We start from the raw sequence: 22,367 nt of genomic DNA on the forward strand, positions 1-22,367 counted from the left end.
GTACATCTATTTTGAAATATATGACATACACATTTCAGAGCACTGGGTATATGCCTGGGTCTGTGCTAAGTGTCTCTAAAGCAGTGGTTCTCAACCTTGGCTGCACATTAGAGTCACCTGAGAATCTTTTTAAAATCCTGATTTCTGGGCCTCATCCTCTGGAAATTCTGTTTGTTTGTTATGGGGTGGGGCCACAACATGAGTAACAAAGAAACAGAATTTCTGGAGGCTGAGGCCCAGAAATCAGGATTTTAAAAAGATTCCCAGGTGATTCTAATGTGCAGCCAAGGTTGAGAACCACTGCTCTAAAGCAGAACTTTTATTAAACTTCACACTTCTTGTTTCCCCACTTAGCTGAGTAAAGCTGTTTCTCCAAACGCCAAAGCTTAGGAGGTGACAAAGGCAGGCACTGATCCCAGGTCAGACTCATGCTCTTCCCTACTAATCTACAATCCCTCCTACCCTGAATCAAAATAGTACAGAAATGCCTAGATGGAGTGGCTCAGCAGTTGAGCATTGCCCTGTGAACCAGGAGGTCACAAGGTTCGATTCCTGCTCAGGGCACATGCCCAGGTTGTGGGCTTGATCCCCAGTGGGGGACATGGAGGAGGCAGCTGATCAATGATTCTCTCTCATCACTGATGTTTCTATCTCTCTCTCCCTCTCCCCTCTTGTCTGAAATCAATTTAAAATATAGTACAGAAAAGTTTCAGCATTAAGCAAATGTGTGGGGTCATCAGGTTTAAAGCAGAAATAACTTGTGGGAATTTCTGTGGCCAATTAAGTGTGAGAAAAGCTAAAGTCAAAAGTGTTCCTTTATAACAAAGTGATTCTGGAGATGATTATTAAAACTGGAAGGTAAGCAAACTATACATGATTAGAAATAAAGAAGTCTGCATATTGCAATTCTTTCCCATAATCCTGTGCCAATATGGCAATATAGGATATTACAACATTCCCATGTCCTAAAGCAAGAACGGAGGATGGCCTGTTTAGCTGACTACGAGGAATAAAGTCAGAAACCACCTTGGAAATCCAAAATAATATATCTGTGCACTGTAGTTCCATTCATCCTGCTGATAATATGAAAGTTCAGGGAGCTCCTACCAGTCAAGACAAGCTTTATATTTATAGTAATAGTCCACTAGTGACAAAGGAACTTCTGACTTCATCTAGATTCATTCACTCCATTGAGATTTCCAGTTCCATATTTTGGCAAGCATTGCTTAAATTTTTTATAGGTGCTTAGTTGAACCCAGGGGCCTTTGAGTGATATTTGGGAATTAGGAAATGCATCACACAGTCCTAAGCCACCCTCTATGGCTATACAATTAACATTGCCTCTGATGAAAGCATCCTATATGATAAAAGGCTAATATGCAAGTCAACCGAACAGCAGAACCACAGGTCGCTATGCTGCGCACTGACCACCAGGGGGCAAACGCTCAATGCAGGAGCTGCCCCCTGGTGGTCAGCACACTCCCATAGGGGCTGCTCAGCCAGAAGCCCTGAGCTGGGTTCATGGCTGGTGAGCGCAGCGGCGGTGGCAATGCTAAGGATGTCCTACTGCTGAGGGCTCCCGGACTGCAAGAGGGCTCAGGCCAGCTAAGGGACACCCGCCCCCCACCCCCACCCCGAGTGCATGAATTCCATGCACCAGGCCTCTAGTAAAATTATAAGATGAAATATAGGACCTGAACCATATATGGAGAGGGCAATCCTGCCCCTAGTAATGCCTCTTCCTGGTTCACTAGACTTATGAAAAGGAAGAGTTCACATGATAGCTGAGTCAACTTTGGTCTCTTGAGAGTTGGGTTCACCAGAGCCAGTTCCCTGCAGCTGCCTTGTGTCTACAGACCATAAAGAGCTAAAGCTGAGGCACTTACCCGCACTGCTTCAGATTTCTTGTGAAACATCTCTTCCATGTTCTTTGCCAGCTTTTTCACCAGTTGGAGGCCATCGATTTCTTCTATGGCGACGTCTTTCTCATACTCTTTGTACTTCTGTAAGAAGGGAGGGAAACAATGAAGACTCAAGATACTGCAAAACACCTCGCCCATGCCGTCCCAGCATCTCTATCCACAAGGAGTCAGTAAAAGTAAAGTTATAATATGATTCTCTGTTGGATTTGGGGAGGTGGGACTGTATTTTATAATTATGGAACCAATAGGGAGAAATGTAAAAATTGGTTCTACTCTCTGGAAGCTTAACTAGCACCCAGGAAAAGAATAAACCGTGAAGCAAGTAAACTCTATCATCCATCCTCTTCAGTTCCTGGAATCAACACTCTATTTCCAATCTGCCCACAGTCAGCGGCTCCTCAGGAGGACTGCCTGCAGCCAACACCACTGGAAGCTGACTATTCCAGATGTGTCATCAAGTAAAAAAAAAAAAAAGAAATTCAACTTTTTTGGTTTTATTTTTCCTTGATTATCACTAAATTTTTCATGGCTGAAGACTGAGGACATAGGGTAAAATAGTCTCAAGGCTAGGACGCTAATGTGTAATTATAGCAGGAGCCAGCAAACTAGAACCCTTGGGCCAAATCCAGGCCATCATCTGTTTTTATAAATAAAGTTTTGTTGGGACCAAGCCATGCCCATTTGTTTCCATAGTCTATCAAGGTAAGTAAGTAGTCACACAGAAACCAGAGGACTCACAAAATCTAAAATAGGTACTCTGATCCTTTATAAAGAAAGGATGTCATCTCCTGAACGGGAGTAGAAGTTAAAGAATGGCAGAGCATCTTAAAAACACTTTATAACAATGGAGCCCTTGCTATGGATTTCAGCAATTCAAGTCAATTACTGGGGACGTCATATGTACCCTCCCGAGCTCACAGAAGGAGCATGTGCAATCAAGTATAACACCATAAAAACAACGCTTTACATAAGATTTCTTAATCTGCTCCTCTGTTCCATAAGAGACTGATTTGACCTACAGTTCACCCAAATTCTCACAAACAATGTTTTGTTTAAAACCCATCACATGCCCTGGTAACTGGTCTGCTTAAGCCATTCTCAGAGTGGTCCAAACACCCCTGTGGGGTCTCTGAGTCCCTTTCAGGGATGCAGGAAGTGCCCCCTTTTTCCAAGAGCATATCCATGTGAAGCCAGATTTTCTTCATAGATTTCAACAAATCATCACAGACTGAAACCAGAAGCAGAGGAAAATCACCCCTCCTCTTACACCAAGCATGAGAGATATTTGCAAAAACGAAAAGGGCCAATCCTCTAACTAAATTTTCTGTTTTAGAAAATACATTTCTTTTTCATAAAATATGTTATTTACGTTAACATGTAAGAAGATTTTTACGTTTTGAATTAATAATTTTTAAATTTCTTAGTTTTAATTTCTAACTTGGCAAATATCAATAAACATAATCCATATAAGCAAAAGGTCTTAGTGATCTCTTCAATATTTTGTAAATGGAGTTCCAAATACTTTTAGTGTGAACAGGAATCACTTCCATTTATGCAGCTATAAAGGGTTGGAAATTGAAAATACTGGGGCTTTACAATGACTCTTATTTGTGGAGAGAACTAAATCAGTTAATAACCTCTCAACCCAAGATCCTAAGGCTCTGCCTCTTACCTTGACTCTAGTAACCTTGACAGTCATTTTTGCAGTGAACAATATAATGACTTTTTTAAAAAAGATCATTTTTAAGATATAAATTTATAAATAGAGATAAAATGTAAATTCATCTTAAAAAAGATGTAAACTTTTTCCTCACCCCAAGGAAGGGGGAGTGTGTGTGTGTGTGTGTGCACGCACTCACACGCGGGTGAGAAAACACTTCCCTTCCTAGAGCACATTCCCAAGCCCTTTGAGGCAAGAATACTTGTGTCTTTAAAAATGAAAGATTAGAGTTTAAAAACAGAGGGAGTGACTCTAAGGAAATGTATGTAGACAGAATTCCTCTGATCCTTAACACTAAAATGAAATTCCTAGAGTCTGGGGGCTTCTGGCCACACAGAGGGCTCCGGGCCCACCGCTGGACTCTGGAACAGGCAGGGAGGGACCCTCAGGCATTGGGCCTCTCACCTGAACATCAGGGCCAAGGGCTTGGGGTTTCTCAGAATTAAGGTAATCCTGACAAAATAAAGTGCTATTTCAGATCACCTGAGTCTGGACCAAGACAGACACCTGCTACATTGTTTGTAAGATGCTCTGAGCTGCTCTGCACAGTCCCATAATGGACCTTGAGTTGAAAGAGACATGTTTCTCCCTGCTCCCTGGAAACATCCATAAAAATCTTATGTGTTTGTATCGAGAGTCTCTCTTCTATCTCACCTAGAAAACCCATATTCCTTCTTCTAACTTTCCCCTCCGCCTCAACAAGGGGGTCCTGGTTCCCCAAGACAAGGAGGATGCGCCCTCCCTCTGAGCCCCAGAGCACCCCGTGCTCTTCTCTGCAGGCTTTGTAAGGTCTGTGGTTCAGGGGGTGAGGACAGGTCCCCGTGGTCACCCGCCAGCCCACAACAGACACTCACAGGACCTCTCTGGGTGAAGCTTGTTGAAGAACAATTGTGTTGTTACAAGTCAAGCAACAAGCCGGCGATGCAGCTGCACTGGCCTATGGTTCTGTAAGGGTGGCCTCCCAACCCCTTGGGAGGTTGACTGGCTCCTCCTGGGATGTGGGACTCCAGCCAGCCCAGGCCTGGCTCAGGCTAACAGCGTCCTCTGCTGTATGAAGAAAACTTCAATGGCAATTACTGGAAACTTTCCCTAAGTTCAAATGCAAGCCAATGTCTTTGGAGCCAAAAATCCTGGGGGTTCTCTGCTGCCCGCCAGATGTGCTCCAAAAGCCAGCAGCAGAGACCAACTCATAGCCAAGGCTGATTCACTACCAAAAACACAAAGTTCAAGAAGTGAGTGAAACCAAACAAAACTAATGTCTGTCTAGTATTTACAGAGGCAGTGAAATCAATCTCTGTCTTAAGTAATTCTGAAACTAACGTTGATCTAGAGATTTAAGATAAAGAAAAATAAAATGGATTTCACAATTGGCCTTTACTTGAATCTTTTGGCTTTTATATAGGAGGGCCATTATTCTGGCCATATCTGCTCCTTGCATGTGTTTCTCTCCCAATAGAGTTCTAAAAGGGAATCAATTCATTTCTCACCGTCCCCCAAGATCTTCCTGCATCTTCTCTCCTTCTGAATCTGTTCCGTGAAAGGAGCCGTTGACTTTTTGGGGAGTTGTCAATCTCCCAGGACTATTGGGTGCCTGGTGACCTAGCTAACCAATCTCAGCATGAAGCTCTTGCCAAGCCAAGGACTCCAGATGTGGGGCAAGCATAGCCGTTCACTGGATCCATTCCTCTGCCAGCCTGTCTCCTCCTCTCCTCCCTTCAGGACACATGACAATGGGTCCTCTCAGCTATGAGTCAAGCCCATGCTACTTTCTCAGAACCCTAGGGAAGTTAGTCCATAAGGAAAAAAAACTGCTTTTCAAGATGTGTTGATGCCTGTTGGAATCAGGACAGAACAACGTAATGCCTTACTCTTACCAGGAAACATCACACTTTGCTGGAATCAAAGGATTTTCAAGAACAGAGAGATTAACCCAGGACAGTCATTAATCAACTGCAAGCCCTTAGCAGTTTAGAATGCAACATCAAAACCTTTAAAAACGTGCCTCAGTGTGAAACCAAGCGATTTGACTTTCAGCAACTGGAGGGAGTAAGCTCAACAGTACAACAGAATTCCACATGGCCATCCGAAAAGTGTATGGAAGAAGGCAGGAATTGTGCATGCAGTGTGATGCGATATGGTACAGACAGTAATCGGTGCTTTTTATTTTCAGTTACTAACCTGCACACACACAAGCACGGGCGCGCGCGCGCGCGCGCGCGCGCGCGCGCGCTCAACACACACACACACACACACCCTGCTAGAAGGAGGCACCAAGTGTTCACAGGTGGCTATACAATTACAAATGGGTTTCTTCCTTTCTTGCTTACCTGCATGCTCTCGTTTTTACAATGAACACACATTGGAAATTAGAAAATATAAAAGTTGTAGTTGTATGTAGAGTAGCATATGGGCGCCTCATAAACAGATTCCTGCAGGGGGACGTGGTCCCAATTAGAAACTGTGTAATTAAGCAGCACATCTTCATTAGCAGAGCCTCAGGAAGTCGATACAATGAGTCAGTCCTCCGTCTATCCCAGGCCCAGCACAGTGCCGGAAGCTCTTCACAAATTAATTCGTCTCATCCTCACAGCCACCCTGGGAGGCTGGCATTATCCCCATGTTGCAGATGGGGAACTGAGGCACCGAGAGGTTTAGTCATGTTGAAAGGCAAGTGGTTAGAGTGTGTTTTAAACCTAGAAAGGGCTAACTTCTAGTCACTTGGTCATTTGAACTTAGAAGTAAAGGGTGAAGGATTGACAGACTAAATATTTGCAAGCTGGTTTCTGAGGCTGCATTTCACTGCCATAAAACCCCTGTTTCACTGATTTTTGTAGCCAATGGTGGCTTGGACTTGCCAAGAGAGTCAAGTGGCAAAAACTAGAGACATGGTCAGTTCACGAGGGCTGCAGCTGCTCCCAGACTGCTCCAAGTGAGCCAGAGCAACATGGCCAGGGACCACTGGGTGTCCCAAAAGTGGGTGAGATTCCACCACAGGGCCACTGAGGGGTGAGGTTGAAGCTGGACTTTAAAGGAGCAGATGCAGCTCTTGACAATAAAAATACCCTGAGGGAAATGAGCAAGCCCCCTCAGGAGGTGGCCCTGGATCCTTAATTATAAATGACACCATGGCTGTGTTTGGGCTACAAATCCTCTTTTGTTCTCTCAGGTATCAAGACTGTGCTGGAGGCAAAACACCCCAAGCTCCTTTCCCTCCAGGTGGCCTCCCACACAGCTGTACAGGCAATGGCTTTGTTTCCTACAGGTTCAAGGGATGCCTTAGTAATTACTTGTTTCGCATAAAAGCAGTCCTCCTTCCACTGGGAAAAGGAGTTAGGAAAGTATCAGCAGGTCCCTGAAAACATAAAGGAAGCCAGAGGGGAAGACGAGCATGGAAGAGACATTGTGCCACCCAATTAAAGGTTCAGGCCAGCCTGGATTTGAATACTGTCTCCAGTGTCCCATTTACTTGTTCTGCAAACATCTCTTTTGTGTCTCTGGTATGCTGGGCGGGGTACTAGACACCCAGCGCAATGATATGTAAAGCAGAACTCAATAAGGCTGGTTTTTCTAATGGTCAGTATTCTGATGAGTAAACAGGCAAAGAAGGTACAACATAGTGGTAGGTTGAACCAGTGGGGTGGGCAACGCAGTGACTCCCACATTGCTGGGCCTTTGAAGGACGACTAGGCTGGGAAAGTGGGAGACACAATAGGGGATGAGCCTGCCTGACAGAGCAAGAGGCAGGTATGGGGGTCCAGGGACAAGAAGCTGCCTGGGGCTCAAGAAACTACCCAGTTTCACTTTGTTGGCACATGGATGGTCAAGGTGGGGTACTCTAATGAGGTCAGAATAGTGAGCAGAATCAGTCCATCAAGGGTAGTGTTCTAGGATGTAAGGGTTTGGACCTCATCCTGATTAGGGTAGGAGGGTGGGGTGTGGAGACAGGCAACAGCCAGAGCCATTGAAGGGTTTCTGGGTAGTATTGGGACTCGATGATCAGATGTGTCCTTTTGAAAAATCTGAGTGTGCAGCATGGGTAGGAGGGGGTAAAGCTGGATGAACACTAGGAGTTGGGAGCTGGACGCGGCCAGAACTTGGGGCTCAGCAACAGCGAGAGGCCAGAAGAGTCAGAGGAATGATAAGGGGGCTCCCAGGAGACATGCAGAAGTTTGATAGTCAGACGCAGCAGCAGTTTGGGAGTTTGGTCATGTCGCTTCAAGGAAATCGCTTCACCTCCTGGGCCGCAGGGTCCTCATTCAGAATGCAGAGAGGGTTACTAGGAGGATGTCTGCGAAGGCCCCCAGCACAGTGCCAGCACATAGCAGGCCCTTCCAATCCTCACAGGCCCTGGTTTTCCCTCTTGGCATTTCTGCTACAGATGATTCTAGTAAGGGTTGTGTTTTCGTTCTGATGCCTTCCTGAACTGAAGCTCTTAATATAACAGACAAATCCAATGGGGTGGGGATGATGTCGATGCTCTTCACTCTGCCACCCTTGTCCTCTGGGCACCCCCGATCCCCTGCAGGGCTTGGGGCCATAGCCAGGGACACCTGAGCAACCCAGTCTGTGGCTTTAGCCAAGACCCGGGAGAAGGCAGAATACAGCCCTTCACAAGAGCACCTCTCAGTATGCATGACACAGAAGGCAGGCGAGCCTGAGGAACGTTTTATTCCCTCTGTCTCAGGAGAGCATCTGAAGCCCCCACTCCTTCTGTTAGCAGAATCAGCATTTGGCAAGAAATCTCGTGATGAGCCAAGAACATTCATCATTGGCGAAGGGAGGCAAAGAAATGCATTATTTCTGCAGCATCTACTTTGCCAGATCATTTCACACAAACACCAGGAAGAGAAAAGCACTACGTCACTGTCAGAACACTTAATGCTGTTCATACATTTGGGTCATTTTTCTCCTACGTGATGACTGCGTATCTAGGAGTGAGTCACCTGGAACAGCCTCAGAGAGGGGCTCCAGCCAGGAGGCTTCTGACCAATCACAGTTAATTGGTATAAACGCCAAACATGAAAGTGGGGGCTCTGAGGACACTCAGCACCGTGAAACATGCCCTCCGCAGGGAACGGATGAAAGGGGATCATTAGCCAAAGAGCTGGTGCATCTGAACATGGCCTCTTGGCCAAATTTTTCATCAAAAACTGCAATTTCATCTCTAAAGTGGGAAGAATTAAATCACTAGATGGGGGCTGACAGCATATCTAGGAAGAGCAACAGCAAAGCAAGGACTTGCTCAGCCCCTAGTGAGAATCTGGGGGGCTTGCCACAAAGCCAGGACTTGAGAGAATGGCCTGCTTCTCCATCCCTCTCCTAAGCCTATGGCACTTCCCTTGAAATCCCTGACCCAGATCCCCAATAAACCCTGTTCCTGGGAAAGTGCCTGGACACTGGCTATGCCCGGGCCCTTTAACACTAGAAAGACTGAAACTTAGTATATACCTATATTGCCCCAAAGCAGTCAAAATGACTGCATTGTGAAAGAATAATATCGGAGCACTCTTCACTTATGTTCCTTAGCTTTTCCAATAACTCACTTCTATTCGACATTTCTTTCATGAATTTAGGGCGCAAAAGAAATAAAATAAACAACTTATTAGAACAAGTATCACTGCATAAAGATTCGAATAACAAGTACTAGTTTAGCTTATTGAGCAACTGCAACTTATCAAGTATCGACAATTTATCATGTACTTGTATGTTATCATGTGACGGTAACAGAAAAAAAATGAAAACTGTTATTTCAATACAGAGCCGAACTGGTCATATAAGAAATTTACTCAATTCAATAATAAGAGTCATTTGATTATTTAAAATTTCCCAAGCAGTCAAAATGACTGCTTTTGGGCAATATAGGTATAACACATATATATACCGGAAATGAAGGAGGGGGGAGGTAACTACAATTATTAATAAACGCATTTATATGTTGTACAAAAAGTCACAAAATTCTAAGACATTGTGTCCTTATATACATAATTGTTTTTCTAATTGAAATTAAAAAGCAGTCAAAATGACTTCCTTGGGCAATCTAGTGTTAAGGAACACGAGCAGATGCTTCGCGTTCCTACCTTAAGGTTCAATTGTCAGTCTTACTCTCTAAAATAGCCACAGTGCAGAAATAAGTTCATTAAACCAACTATTTAAGTAAGAATCACACCAACACAAAAAAAGGAACCTAAACTGAAATCACTTTTATTTTCATGCATTCAATGTGCCAGGTGGGTGGGGGGGTGTTAGCCAATACATATGTTCCCCTTGGGGTATAAAGAAGCTAAATTTTGGTTCATTTTACTTAAAATAAGTAATAGCTTGGCTGGGTGGCTCAGTTGGTTGGAGGGTCCTCCAATACACCAAAAAGTTGCGGTTTGATTCCAGCTCAGGGCATATAGCTAGGTTGTGGGAGACAACTGATTGCTGTTTCTCTCTCACATCTCTCTCTCTCTCTCTCTCTCTCTCTCTCTCTCTCTCTTCCTCTCTCTCTAAAATCAATAAAAAACAACATATTCTCAGATGAGGATTTTAAAAAAGTAATAAATAAATTGGAGCAGAGCTGCATGGATCATTTCAATCTAAACTTGAGCTATGATATCCCATCGAGCCCTGTATGTCTCCCCTGATGTCACTCCTATCTTCAGTGCAAGTAAATCATTTATGCCGGAGGCAAGAGAGTGTTGTCTGTTCTACTGAATGTATAACAGTCTATAAAGCACAGACCTATATGTCTCCCTGAGTAGGGAGGGGTCAGTCTCAGGTACTGTGAGCAACCCAACAGTTCTGTCAACAGTGAAAACTTGGCCAGGAACAGGAAGGATGTCACAGTCATTGAGTAGGAAAAGGGTCCCAGGGAGGTGTGTAAAACAATAAAAGAGCTAAGGCCCCTGGAAAAGGAAACGACTATGAAGTATATACAATTCCCTGCCTCCTGGGAGACGACGGTGATGGAGTACCCCGTCACTTTAATGAGGCAGTCTTGAGCCAACACAAGGTAAGCAGAGCAGGACTCTGAACAAGCTTGATGGGAGAGTGAGCACCATGGGAGTGGGGGGCAGTCTTTTCAGGTTGCATGTAATCCCCTTCCATGCATGTACATGTAAGCATGTATGTCACTCCATCAGGGAGAACAGGAGGCAGTTCCTGTTTTGTCTTCTCTGTCTTATTTCTAGCAAAAAGGGCTGACCACGATGGGATGGATGGAAAAGGACCCGCATGGATTTTGCTGGAATACTACTGATTTGGAGCCTGGTAGCATCCTCCTCCTTGGTTTAGAATCACCCGCCAGAGCTCAAGTCAGAGGAAGATCATCAACGTGCATCCCACTCTCGAGGCAATTTGACATGGTGCTCAGACCAGGGACTCTCTAGCCAGAGGTGCTAAGTTCAAGTCCTAATGTCCCCACTTACTAGCTATGTGACAAGCTGCCTGGCCTCCATCAGCCTCCTCTCCTTCATCAGTGAAGTGGATGATACTAGACCTCAGACTGTTGTTGGGATGATCCAATGAGGTCAAGTGGGTCAGTTACCCAACAGAATGCTGGACACAAAGCACTCAAAATTGTGATGGTGATGGTGGAGGTTAGTAAAAAATCTGACCTTTGGTCTATAACTCCTGAAAAATGTCATTCTCTTGCCTCAACAATAAGAAGAAAGTCTCAATCAACATTCACAGCCTAACAGGTAAACTACCTCTCAATGTTGCTCTGGGAGTGGCAGTTTCCAAACATTCACAAGGTCCTGAGGGGCCTTCAAAGGTAACTCTGAAAATGGCTCCTTCTGGCAGGAACTGGATGATAGGAGCCTACACATTTGTGTGTGTGTAGGGCTGGCGGATGATGGTTTTTAGATATGTTACTAAAGATGTTGTCACACAAACGAATCATCTACAATTCTTAGAGTCTCACCTTATAGGCAGTGTCATTTTCCTATTGTGACATAAATGTACTTAGTATTCCTCTCAACTCAATTATCGCATACAGTGTCACTTCAAATACAACACTCCAAAGCAATTATGCTTCCAAGTAAATATATTTCTAAATCCTTTAAGCTGATGTTAAGAACGCTCCTTTTTAACCATAACAACCTCCACCAAACTACACTCATGGAACTCTAGGTCACAGAAGGCTATTCTAATATTTGAAAATGGGAAGAGCCAGTTTGTACAAGCAATTCTGTGTCACACAGGTGTTCTGATCAAGTGTCTCCAAGATCAACATTAAAACAAAAACACCCACTAGTGATCCTGTGCTCTCTCAGGCCTCGTTAAATTTGAAGAAAATCCTTGAAGAATGCTGTTTTTCACTGTCAAAATCATCAGGACAAGAGACAGTTTGCATAAGAAGAAGAGACCTTGGTTTAGAAATGACAGAAGAGGAAGGAGGACAGGGCATTACATTACAACCCAAAGAACAGAGGAGACAGGGAGAGCTGGGCCCCACCTTCTGCAGGGCTGTGGCATGTGGAGACCACTCAAGGAATCTGGAATCAGTTCTTACTCCATGGGGTGAGAAGCATGGACACGGGCTGCCACTGAGGGCAGAAGCGGTTAAGAACTTCTAGCTTGGGGGTGGGGCGGGCGGGGGGGAGAGTAGTGTGGTTTAAGTTATTTATCAAGGTACCTTCTGGTACTCTATGAATTATGGGGTCCCCAGCCCCAGTGTCCCTGGGGCCCTTGTTCTGAACTTGCTCTGTGGAGTGCCCACCCCCCTCCGGAGTCCCAGGGAGGCTGCTCTCAGAGCAGCTGGCCCCATGGTGGGTGCCCTCTGAGAAATTCTACTACTTTCAGATTGTCAGGTGCTGATGTAACAGATGACTGTCCCTCCTCTCCTGGTTTACTGTCTATACTTTTTAAAAAACTCTTGATGAGTCTTGTAAGCTTTTACTGTTCAACACAGTCAACTGGACAAATACCACTGATAAACTGTAGCTCTATGGTGATAAAACTAAGTGTGAGTGCTGCATCACACTCCCTATTCCACAAGGAAAATTAAGTCAGAGGCAGGCTACTCAACCAGCTGTTGATACAGCCATCCTTGCCTAGTGTGGCGGCGGAGCACACTGCTTTAAGATCCATCTGTCTACTGAACAAAACCAAATTATCTCAGTGCTTATTAAAAAATCCCATTCCCGGGTATTTTCTGGATTACTGTATGGGGGGATCTGAGGCTCTGAATATAACTATTTATGGGGCACATACATCCTCACAACACTAAACCCCAAAATAATGATTACAGGCCCATGTGTGTTAGAGAGGAAAAATGTCATTGTACACATCATTTATGGGTGTGTTTTATGTACACCGACCAATTTAACTACAGCCAAACTGCAAATAATAAAACATTACTTGACAAAGCCTGTACTACTTGGTATAGATTATTTTCTGCTGGCCACTTTTTTCAAACACATTTTTCTGATGTTCCCATTTAAAGTAATTAATCCTTCCTGCTCCCCAAAAATCAGAAGGGATAACAACAATGATGACAATAATAATAATGAATTGTTATTAGTAAGAACAACCAGCATTTATTGAACACTTACTTTGGGTGAGACAGATACTATTTCCCCCCATTTTACAGGTTAGAGAACTGAGCCCTGAGTGGAGAACAGAGACACACAGCAGGATCCAAGGTTACACCACCAGTGAGTGGTTGTATTCATTAGGGGGACAGAAGCTGGTATAGTAAAAATATCCCCAAATCTCAGTGGCTTCACCCAATATAGATTTATTTCTTGTAACCACCCCATGTGGGGGATCCTTGTCATCAGAGGCTTTCCACATAGTGACTCAGGGACCCAGGTTCCTCCCGTGAGTCTCTGCTCTCCTCAAAGGCCTTGAGCCTTCTGCATTCAGCCAGCAAATGGGGGTATAGGGAGTGGAGAAGGCACACCTGCTTGCTGAACTCCTTAGCCTGGAAGAGACATGCATCATCAGCTGTGCTCACTTTCCACAGGCAGAACTGACCCAGCATAAGGGAGCCTGGGAAATGGTACCAGGAGCTGGGGAGCATATCCAGGCTCTAAGTCAGTGGTTCTCAACCTTCTGGCCCTTTAAATACAGTTCCTCATGTTGTGACCCAACCATAAAATTATTTTCGTTGCTACTTCATAACTGTAATGTTGCTACTGTTATGAATCGTAATGTAAATATCTGATATGCAGGATGGTCTTAGGTGACCCCTGTGAAAAGGTCGTTCGACCGCCAAGGGGATTGCAACTCACAGGTTGAGAACCGCTGCTCTAAGTGGACACTGGAAATAGATGCTTATGTCACCACGGGTCTGTGAGCTGCCTGTGCTGCTGTCACAGAACCAGGATTCAAACCCAGGCAGCATGGCCCCAGAGTCCACACTCTTTACCACCACACTTGAGTATAAAAGGCTTGCTAAACTGTAGACAGATGAAACCTCCGATTAAAACTTGGCTTGGAATCAATGGCAAGATGGATACTTCAGAGCTGGCGCAATCAAGCTGCAGGCTACAGGAAGGGCAATATCACCTGAGTACTTGTGGATGTAATTATGGTCAGGTCCAGGCGTTAAAGGGCAAGTTAGAGCAACACAGAAAGAAATACATTATAAACAATTCTGAGACCTTTAGTACGATTTCCTTAATCCCAGCTCAAATAAAAGTGCTATTTGATTAACATCAATGACCTTCTCCAGCATACGGTATTAGTCGCCCAGGCCCCAGGAAAGTTAATTGGCTTAACTAAAGTCTTTTTAATTCTATAGCCAAGATGTCCTGAAAATCGAAGGCAATCAATGAATGAGTCTGCAAGATCTGTAACATGCTTAGAGCTAATGCTATTTGCAGCTGCTCAAGTGGTTCCTGTACTTACAGAGCCAAAAGCTGGAATGAGTGCTAAGACCCTGCATCTGAATGAATCTTTAACTCCATCAACTCCAAACTAAAAAGAGAGACACCAATTTATGGCACCACTGGAGCCCGGCTTTTTGTTGGGGAATGTAGAGAACCACAGGTGATGTTATTGGAGAAAAAACATGCCTCGTTTTTCCCAGGTGCTGGTGGGAGTGGGGTTCGTGGGGTACCGCTAGAATAAGCCTTCCCAGAGGCCCCCACAGGACGATGAGACATGGTAAACAGCTCTATTTCCATGGAATTACATCCTTGGGTCTCCAAAGTCCCATTTCCCTTAGTCCAGTCATAGAAGTGGAGCTGGAGGTTCAGCAAAGCTAAAAGCAAAGCCAGTGTCCAGGGTTTCCTTTCCATGTTGGAGCTGGGACCAATTCAGCATCAGGCTAGTTACAGTCCCTGAGTGTACTTTGTGTGGGGTCCACCTGGTGAATGCAGGGGAGCAGGAGCAAAAGAGCCCCAAAAGCCCAGAGTCACACAAGTCCCAAGAGAGCGAACTCCTTTGTTTACAGGGTTAAGTGTCCCAATCTTCTGCTGCTGGAAGTGGCCATGCCTATTCTGGCCAATGACCTCTGTTCCCAGGTGTGACTGACAAACATATCTCACCTATGTCATCACAACTTAACTGGGCATGTGTCTCTTTTCCCTTTGTCCAGTCTCCTTTCTCTGACATTTTGCAGGGAACATGCCTATAATGTCTGGCCTTCCCTTGGCTCCTTTCCTATGATTAATAACTAGTTAATTGTAACGGTATCAGTGAGATCGTGCCTAATAGTGATAAACCCGCCCTCCCTCCCACGGGAAGGAAAAGCTGAAGACTGGTCTCCCTTCTCCTGTTGGGAAACCTTTATAAAAATGTTGGGAAGATTCTGTTCCCTCCTACTGATTTCAGGGCAGAGAAAAATAACCCATGGCGTCAACATTTTCACGGGAACATCCTCTTGCCTCACCTTGCCACAGCTACATTTATCTGCCATAACAGTACCAAAAAGTGAAGGTGCTATAGCACAGCCATCCCTATGCTGAGATGCAAAACATAATCTGAGCCTCCCAAGAATTTAAATGTCACCAACTTCAGAACCAAATAATTTTGTTGGCATACCTCACTGAGCCCAGCACACAGGACTTCTCCCAATATCTTTAAAGTCGGTGTTAGAATCCAAAAGAAATTTAGAAATAGTCCATTTCAGAAGCAACAAACACAAACACCTCCAGAGTCCAGACAGGTCATTTCAGGTGAGGGGGATCGAGCCAGGCTGGGGCCTGGGGCAAACAGCAGACCTTCGTCTCATCCTAAAAAGGTCACTTTTTGGCTGATCTTTGTGGGTGAGGGGCACACTGTGGTTATCCAGTCTTCTTTTTGTCAAAAGAAGCCAGAAATCCATGATTTTATGTGAAATCACCCATTGAGTCTCTTTCTTCGAACCCTCTGGCACCCAGATACAAAATGTCAGTAAACATCTTCCTCCTCGTTCCTCCTCACGTAAGGAGACCGAGACAATACCATGGTCTCCCACAGGCAGTGGGGTGCTGGGCAGTGTGGGGACTGCTACCGGGAAGCTATCACTAACCCCCAAACCAGGCGCTGCTGTGACCTCCACCGTGAACTGAAACTGAGGCACCGAGAGGGCAGAGGCCTGCTCGGGACCATAAGGGACCGATGTTCACTTGGCTCACCAGGGTCCCAGGCATCCGCGTTCCCTGGCCTCGCAGGCGCTCAGACCCCAAGGCTGCATCCCCTAAAGTCCCACATGTCGGACCTAAAGCACTGGGTTCCTCATCATTTGGGTTGGAAGCACAGAAACAAGGCCCTGAAGATGAGGACTCCAAGCAGATTGAGAGAAGCCCACAAATTACTCTTGAAAAGGGTTTTTCCTATGCTGGTTAGAAAAATAGCAGAGTCACAGGAAATGTTCAGAATCTCTCTCTCTCTCTCTCTCTCTCTCTCTCTCTCTCTCTCTCTCTCTCTCTCTTACACACACACACACACACACACACACACACACACACACACACACACAATCACTATGCTACCAGTATTTGTCTCCTGAATGAATTTGGGAAAATATAAGGAAATTAATCAATATAGCCACTCTATTCTTATTGTCATGTATAATATGCTTTTAAGGTGGGGATTTGGGGGGATTTGGGAGAGTAGCTGCTCTGGAATTTGATGAAGCCCACAGACCCTTTTCATAATGATTTTTTTTTAGAGAGAGTGGAAGGGAGGGAGGGAGGAGGAAGAGACAGAGAGAGAAAGAGAGATAAAGAGAAATATCAATGTGTGAGAGGCACATCGATTGGTTGCCTCCCTCGTGCACCTGACTGGGGCTGGGGATGGGATCTGCAGCCCAGCCCAGCTCCATGCCCTTGACCAGGAATCGAACCTGTGACCCTTCAGTGGGTGGGCCCATACTCTAACCACTGAACCCACGGCCAGGGTCAGAATATTTTAAACTTGAAAAGCAAACACATAGGCATGAAACCAATTACACTGAAATTCAGTTTAAAACGTTCAAAGCATAAATGTGTAATGTATGTGTTTTTTCATCAGTGCTTTAAATAACAAGACTTTGTGGTAAGTATTAGCCGCCGTCACCTTGGGTGTCAAGGATGAGCAGCAACAGCAAGGAGATGCCTGCCTCAACTATGACATGATATGAAAATATCTGTGGTTTTTGCTGGTGACAAAGTCACAGGCACTGCTGCAGCTTATTGCCATGTGTAAGATAAAGGAATACATGCTGGTTAGAGGTCAGTGCAAACACTGATGAAATTCCTCCCCCACCCCCCAGGTTCATGCCCCCTGGATTGTCCCCAAGGCTGTGGACCCAGGTTAAGCCTTCCTGTGCACTACCCAAGAACAGCAAGAGGTCCCCGGAAAGGTCACGTGATGTGTGAACAGTGACAGGGCATCTGCCCCGATTCACGTGCAGCAGCAAGATGTTCAGCACCTGTTGACAACTGCTGGTCTGTGTCTCGTGTTCTGTCTGATCATTAGCATATACTCACAATCCAATGGGAGCATTCTGTATATTAAACACATACATCAAATTATGGACATTTTCTGCGATAATTCTGGCAGATGGTTTTGCTATGTTAAGTATAGATTACAGCTTATGAGGTTCTCTGGGGCCTCTGTCAATAACAATTTCTCCAATGGCTCAGGGAAGGGTAAACAACTACACTGGAAACGGTGTTTATCTGGAGCCGAGGTCTTAAGGCACCATAAAGGGAACTATGATTTTTCCCTATGTAATACTGGGTTATTAGAATTCTTCACAAAGAGCATTCACTCATGTTTTATGCGAGTGATTAAAAATATATAAAGTGTCAAGTTCAAAGAAATTTAGAATGTCTGATAACATGCAAACCACAAATGGGACTGACTCAGGCGGTTCATACTGGAGACATGAATTAAGCAGCCCATTCAACAAGCCTGGCCATTGTCCACAGCTACTAGGTGACTGCGTCAAAAATTAATTTCATCCAACATACATGTAACTGTGTACGACCATGGAAATCTGTTCATGAAAGAATGCTAAGTGAAGTGCATTACGTTTATAATTAAAGCCATGTAAAAACACAAACCAAAAGACACTGGGAGGGACCACAGCAAAATTCTGATCATGGCTGGGTTATGGTGGCAGAATGTTGCATAAATTTTTCCAGTTTTCTAAAAGAAATTTTTGTGATAGTGCTTTTCTAATGGGGAAAGTAAAGGGAAGAGTGGGATTCAAATCCAGGCAAGCTGGTTCCATAACCCGTGTTCCAACCTCTCCTTATAATTCTCCTAAAATAGTTGATGGTAAATGAGAGTTTTTACTTATTATAAAAGCAAAATATTCTCACTTTAGGAGGAATAATCAGAAGTAGACATAAGCAAATAGATAAAAACAAAAAAACCTTAATCCCAATTACTCAAAACACCAGGGAATACCTTTTGGCTCATACCTTTAAGATTTTTTCTTTTTTTAAAAAAATGTATGACTTTAAGTGTAACTGTATCTTTACAGTCAACATGAGATCATTCTATACATTACAATGGGATTTATTTTCAAATTATTTCCCAAAAAGCTTAAGTACCAAAAAAAAAAAGAAAAAAAGATGAACTTATCCTTCAGACCATCAGAATAAGGAAGGGGAGAGTTCAAGGGTCCAGTCACCAAAGCCCTCACACTAATGCCCTGGGGCCCTTGGGATGGGCTTCTCCTGAAAAAGAAAGGTAATGCATTCAGAGACTGTAGGGACGGTTAGCGGTGTCTGAAGAGATTTTTGGTTTTCACAATGGAAGTAGGGGAGCAGGAGAGAATGCTGCTCATATATAGTGGGTACAAGCCAGGGAAGCTGCTATACACCCTATGAAGCACGGGGCAGTCTCCACAACAAAGAATTATCCAGCCAAATATGTCAAAGTGTAGGGGTTGCAAAAGCCTGGGAGAAATAATCATTTTCAACACTGAATGCACATAACACAAATCTTAATGACCATCTCCCTGAACTCTTGGGGACCCAAACTTGATGGAGAGAAAAGCCCTCTCTGAGGAATTGCTGTTACAACAGATACTGAAAGGATGAGCTGAGAGGAGAGGGGGAGACTGGAGGGAAATGACTAGTAGGCAAAGGGAATGGCATGGGCCCACACCCCAGGTTGGGAGGATTGTGGAATGAAGAGGACACTGCACATGAATGGGATCGCTCACAATAACAGAGGACAGAGGCAAAAGGAGGAGATGAGAGCAGGAGAGGAGAAAAAACTAGTCCAAAACCAAGCCCAAGCAAAGGCCCCTATATGCAATTGGGTGGAGGAGAAGAGGGAAATGGATGAAGGAGGAGTGAACAGACAGGAGAGGGTGAGGTCATGGAGATGTGACACCAGAGGCCAATCCAGGCCATAGCTCATGGGACAACGGTAGAGTCTCCTCCTGTGTAATTGGACTTTGGGGAAGACTGTCTCATTTTTAGTACTGAGAATTATTAAAAGGTCCTGGTGGGGGGTGGGGGGGTGGATGTGGATGAAAGTATATGCTCAGCTGCAGGGGTGCTTTTGGTGAACAACCTGAACAATTACACTCAAGATGGAGAATTAGGAGATCCAGCAAGTGCTGTTTCCATTCTGCACTTAGGGGCCCTTCAGAATCCTTCCATGGAAGCTCAGTAGGGTTCTGAGAAACACATTCTGCTGGGGGGAAGGGGGAAAAACACCTTCCAAATGTCTGAACGATGGTAGAGAATCCTCTCCATGAACCAAAGTCATGTTTAGAACAGACTTCTGAGCTATCCCAGCCACTTCCAGGTCTCCATTCCTTAGCTCTCACATAGAGACTTGACTCTCCCAGGCATACATCAGTGTTACTGTGCCTGAGAGAAGCTGGGACTGTTCTCAGCAGAGAAGTAGTAAGGCCAGCAGCCTTGACTGAAAGATCGTGCTGGGAGAGGAGACTGCGCTGCTCCAGTCCACAGCTTTGACATAAAACTGAATACAATGCGAAGAGTTTCCAGGAAAACCGAGTTTGGTGTAGATGGACCTGGAACCAAAATAGGGACAAAGTGAGACAAGAAAGGTTCAAGTCGCCTGTATATTTGTTTCACATGCTTTTGTAGTTCAATTTTAGGAAAGTATTTTCTTTTCTTCCCTTGAATTACATATTCTGTAATCTACATAAGCAATCTTAAACAATGTCAGGTGGGAGACATATGGCTGCCTGCTTGAGTCATATGACTCATCTTTTCCAAACATGGGTTGATCCAAAAGCAACATAGTTCCAAAGGAACCATCGCTCTCTACCATCCTCCCAAAAAGGTGTATGTCCATGTGAGCATGCCATGTTTCATGAGGAAAAGGGGGATAAATTAGGAGAACAAAGAAAACCAGAACAAGTGCAGGAAATGAAGGACTATTTCAATGGGAAAAATAAGCAAGTTTTGTTTGGAAAAGCCTAATTACCTTTGCAATTTCAATAATATTAAATAATTCCTTTTAAAATTATTATGTATGTAAAAAAACCTGTATAATATTAGATCTGTAATTATAATCTATTTGTTAAATATGTTTCATTTCTCTTTTTCTACCTTTGAACATAAATAATTACAACCTCATATAAAGAGACCCATTCACCCAATGGGCCGTCAGATATAAGAACTGATGACAGTGATATTATTGGTAACATTTGTACCCAGGAAGCAGCAGAGTCAAAAGCCAAATACATAATCAGACACCCATTTCCTATATGAATAGGAAGAAAGAGCAAGAAAGGGACATGAATAAAAAAAATAGTAAGGAATTGAAATTAAGTCAGGGGGAAGGGGGTAGACATATGGTCACTTTTGTCTTCTAACAACCTTCACCCCTCCCTGTTCTGCAGCAGCCAATATCCCAAAGGCGAAGAAGCTACAGATCAGTGGTTCTCAACCTGTGGGTCACGACCCCTTTGGGGTCACCTAAAACCATCGGAAAACACACATATAATTACATATTGTTTTTGTGATTAATCACTATGCTTTAATTATGTTCAATTTGTAACAATGAAAATACATCCTGCATATCAGATATTTACATTACGATTCATAACAGTAGCAACATTACAGTTATGAAGTAGCCACGAAAATAATTTTATGGTTGGGGGTCAGCACAACATGAGGAACTGTATTAAAGGGTCGCGGCATTAGGAAGGTTGAGAACCACGGCTATAGAACATCGGAAAATCAATAACCCTTTGTGAATTGATGAGTCAAACAATACAACCCAGCATTCTCTAGAAGGGTCAGGTACGGGCATCCAAGCAAGGGCCATTTCTGAGAACGGGCCATGTGGCACAGATTGCCCGTGGCATTTTCTACATCAAGTTTATCACCTGCCGACAGGACATCACATCCCATAAAACCCTCATCAGGTAAACTGCCATGTTCTGCTGTCCACAGGCAGGACGAGTCCCAGGACACTGCTCTGAAACCAACGGAAACATGTTCATAGAATTCAGGTGGAATGCTGGGAGGTAAATGTGAAATGAACAAAAATCCAATACCAGGCTCTTATTAAAAGAATTTCCTCTGATTTAAAAAAAAAATGATTTTAGCTTCTATTTCTAATTATTTTTGTTAAGTTTTAAGCTAATTCCTTTGATTAGAGGGGAAATACCTTACATTTCTAAAGTAGAAAAAAAATGCATCTGAGACATACAGAGACAAACGCTGATGGAGAAATCGATCTGGCAGCCTTTTTATAGGATCCCCACCAGTCCATGTTCATCAGCCATAAGATTTTCATGGGGCATAGCTCCACTGGAAAATCACAACAAAACATTTACAGCTTTCAATTACCAAATATTTATCTCCCAAATAAATCTTGTGTCTTCTAAACCTTAACAGAAAATCGATTTGTTAATTCACTTCTATTTCATTCTATAATGTCTTCTTTTGTTAATCCTCTTTCCCCGAGGGACCCTTTTCAAATCTTGTCACTTATCCTTTACCGCAAAAGTTCCCTTTTCGGAATTCAAGGTGAACTGTAGTTAATAAATGAGCCCTGAATTTATCTGCCTTGCATTCATTTTGTGTTCCAGGGTCTCTCTCATGAACTGAATGTTTTTTTGAGATGTTCCATTTCCGTGTTATTACCCGGCTTCCTTTAATCCATTCATCTTTCATTAAACACAGCAAAGGGGGGGGGGGGGTGCTACATAAGGTTAACCAGAAAAAAAGAAATAAAATGCAACCTCAAATAAACCTAACCTTAAAAGCATGATGTACACATTACTGAAGACGCTCCCCAGTGTAAGGCACTTGTGCAAACACTCTCCTTGCTAACAGAACTGAGGATATCTACCCCACAGCCCCAGAGCAGGAGTGTGG

General features: G+C 44.1%; 1 protein-coding gene across 3 annotated transcripts in view; it reads right to left on the reverse strand.

The window, feature by feature from the left end:
- The window catches only part of CACNA2D3 (calcium voltage-gated channel auxiliary subunit alpha2delta 3), an 806,557-nt gene that overhangs the window by 634,313 nt on the left and 149,877 nt on the right, over positions 1-22,367 (reverse strand). For all 3 annotated transcript variants that reach the window (XM_059663265.1, XM_059663266.1, XM_059663267.1), the window contains exon 3: positions 1,887-2,003. In XM_059663265.1, the coding sequence (XP_059519248.1) occupies positions 1,887-2,003 (117 nt within the window). The remainder of the gene's footprint in view (positions 1-1,886; positions 2,004-22,367) is intronic.

The sequence above is a fragment of the Myotis daubentonii genome, chromosome 14 (assembly GCF_963259705.1).
Source record: "Myotis daubentonii chromosome 14, mMyoDau2.1, whole genome shotgun sequence".
Lineage (NCBI taxonomy): Eukaryota > Metazoa > Chordata > Mammalia > Chiroptera > Vespertilionidae > Myotis > Myotis daubentonii.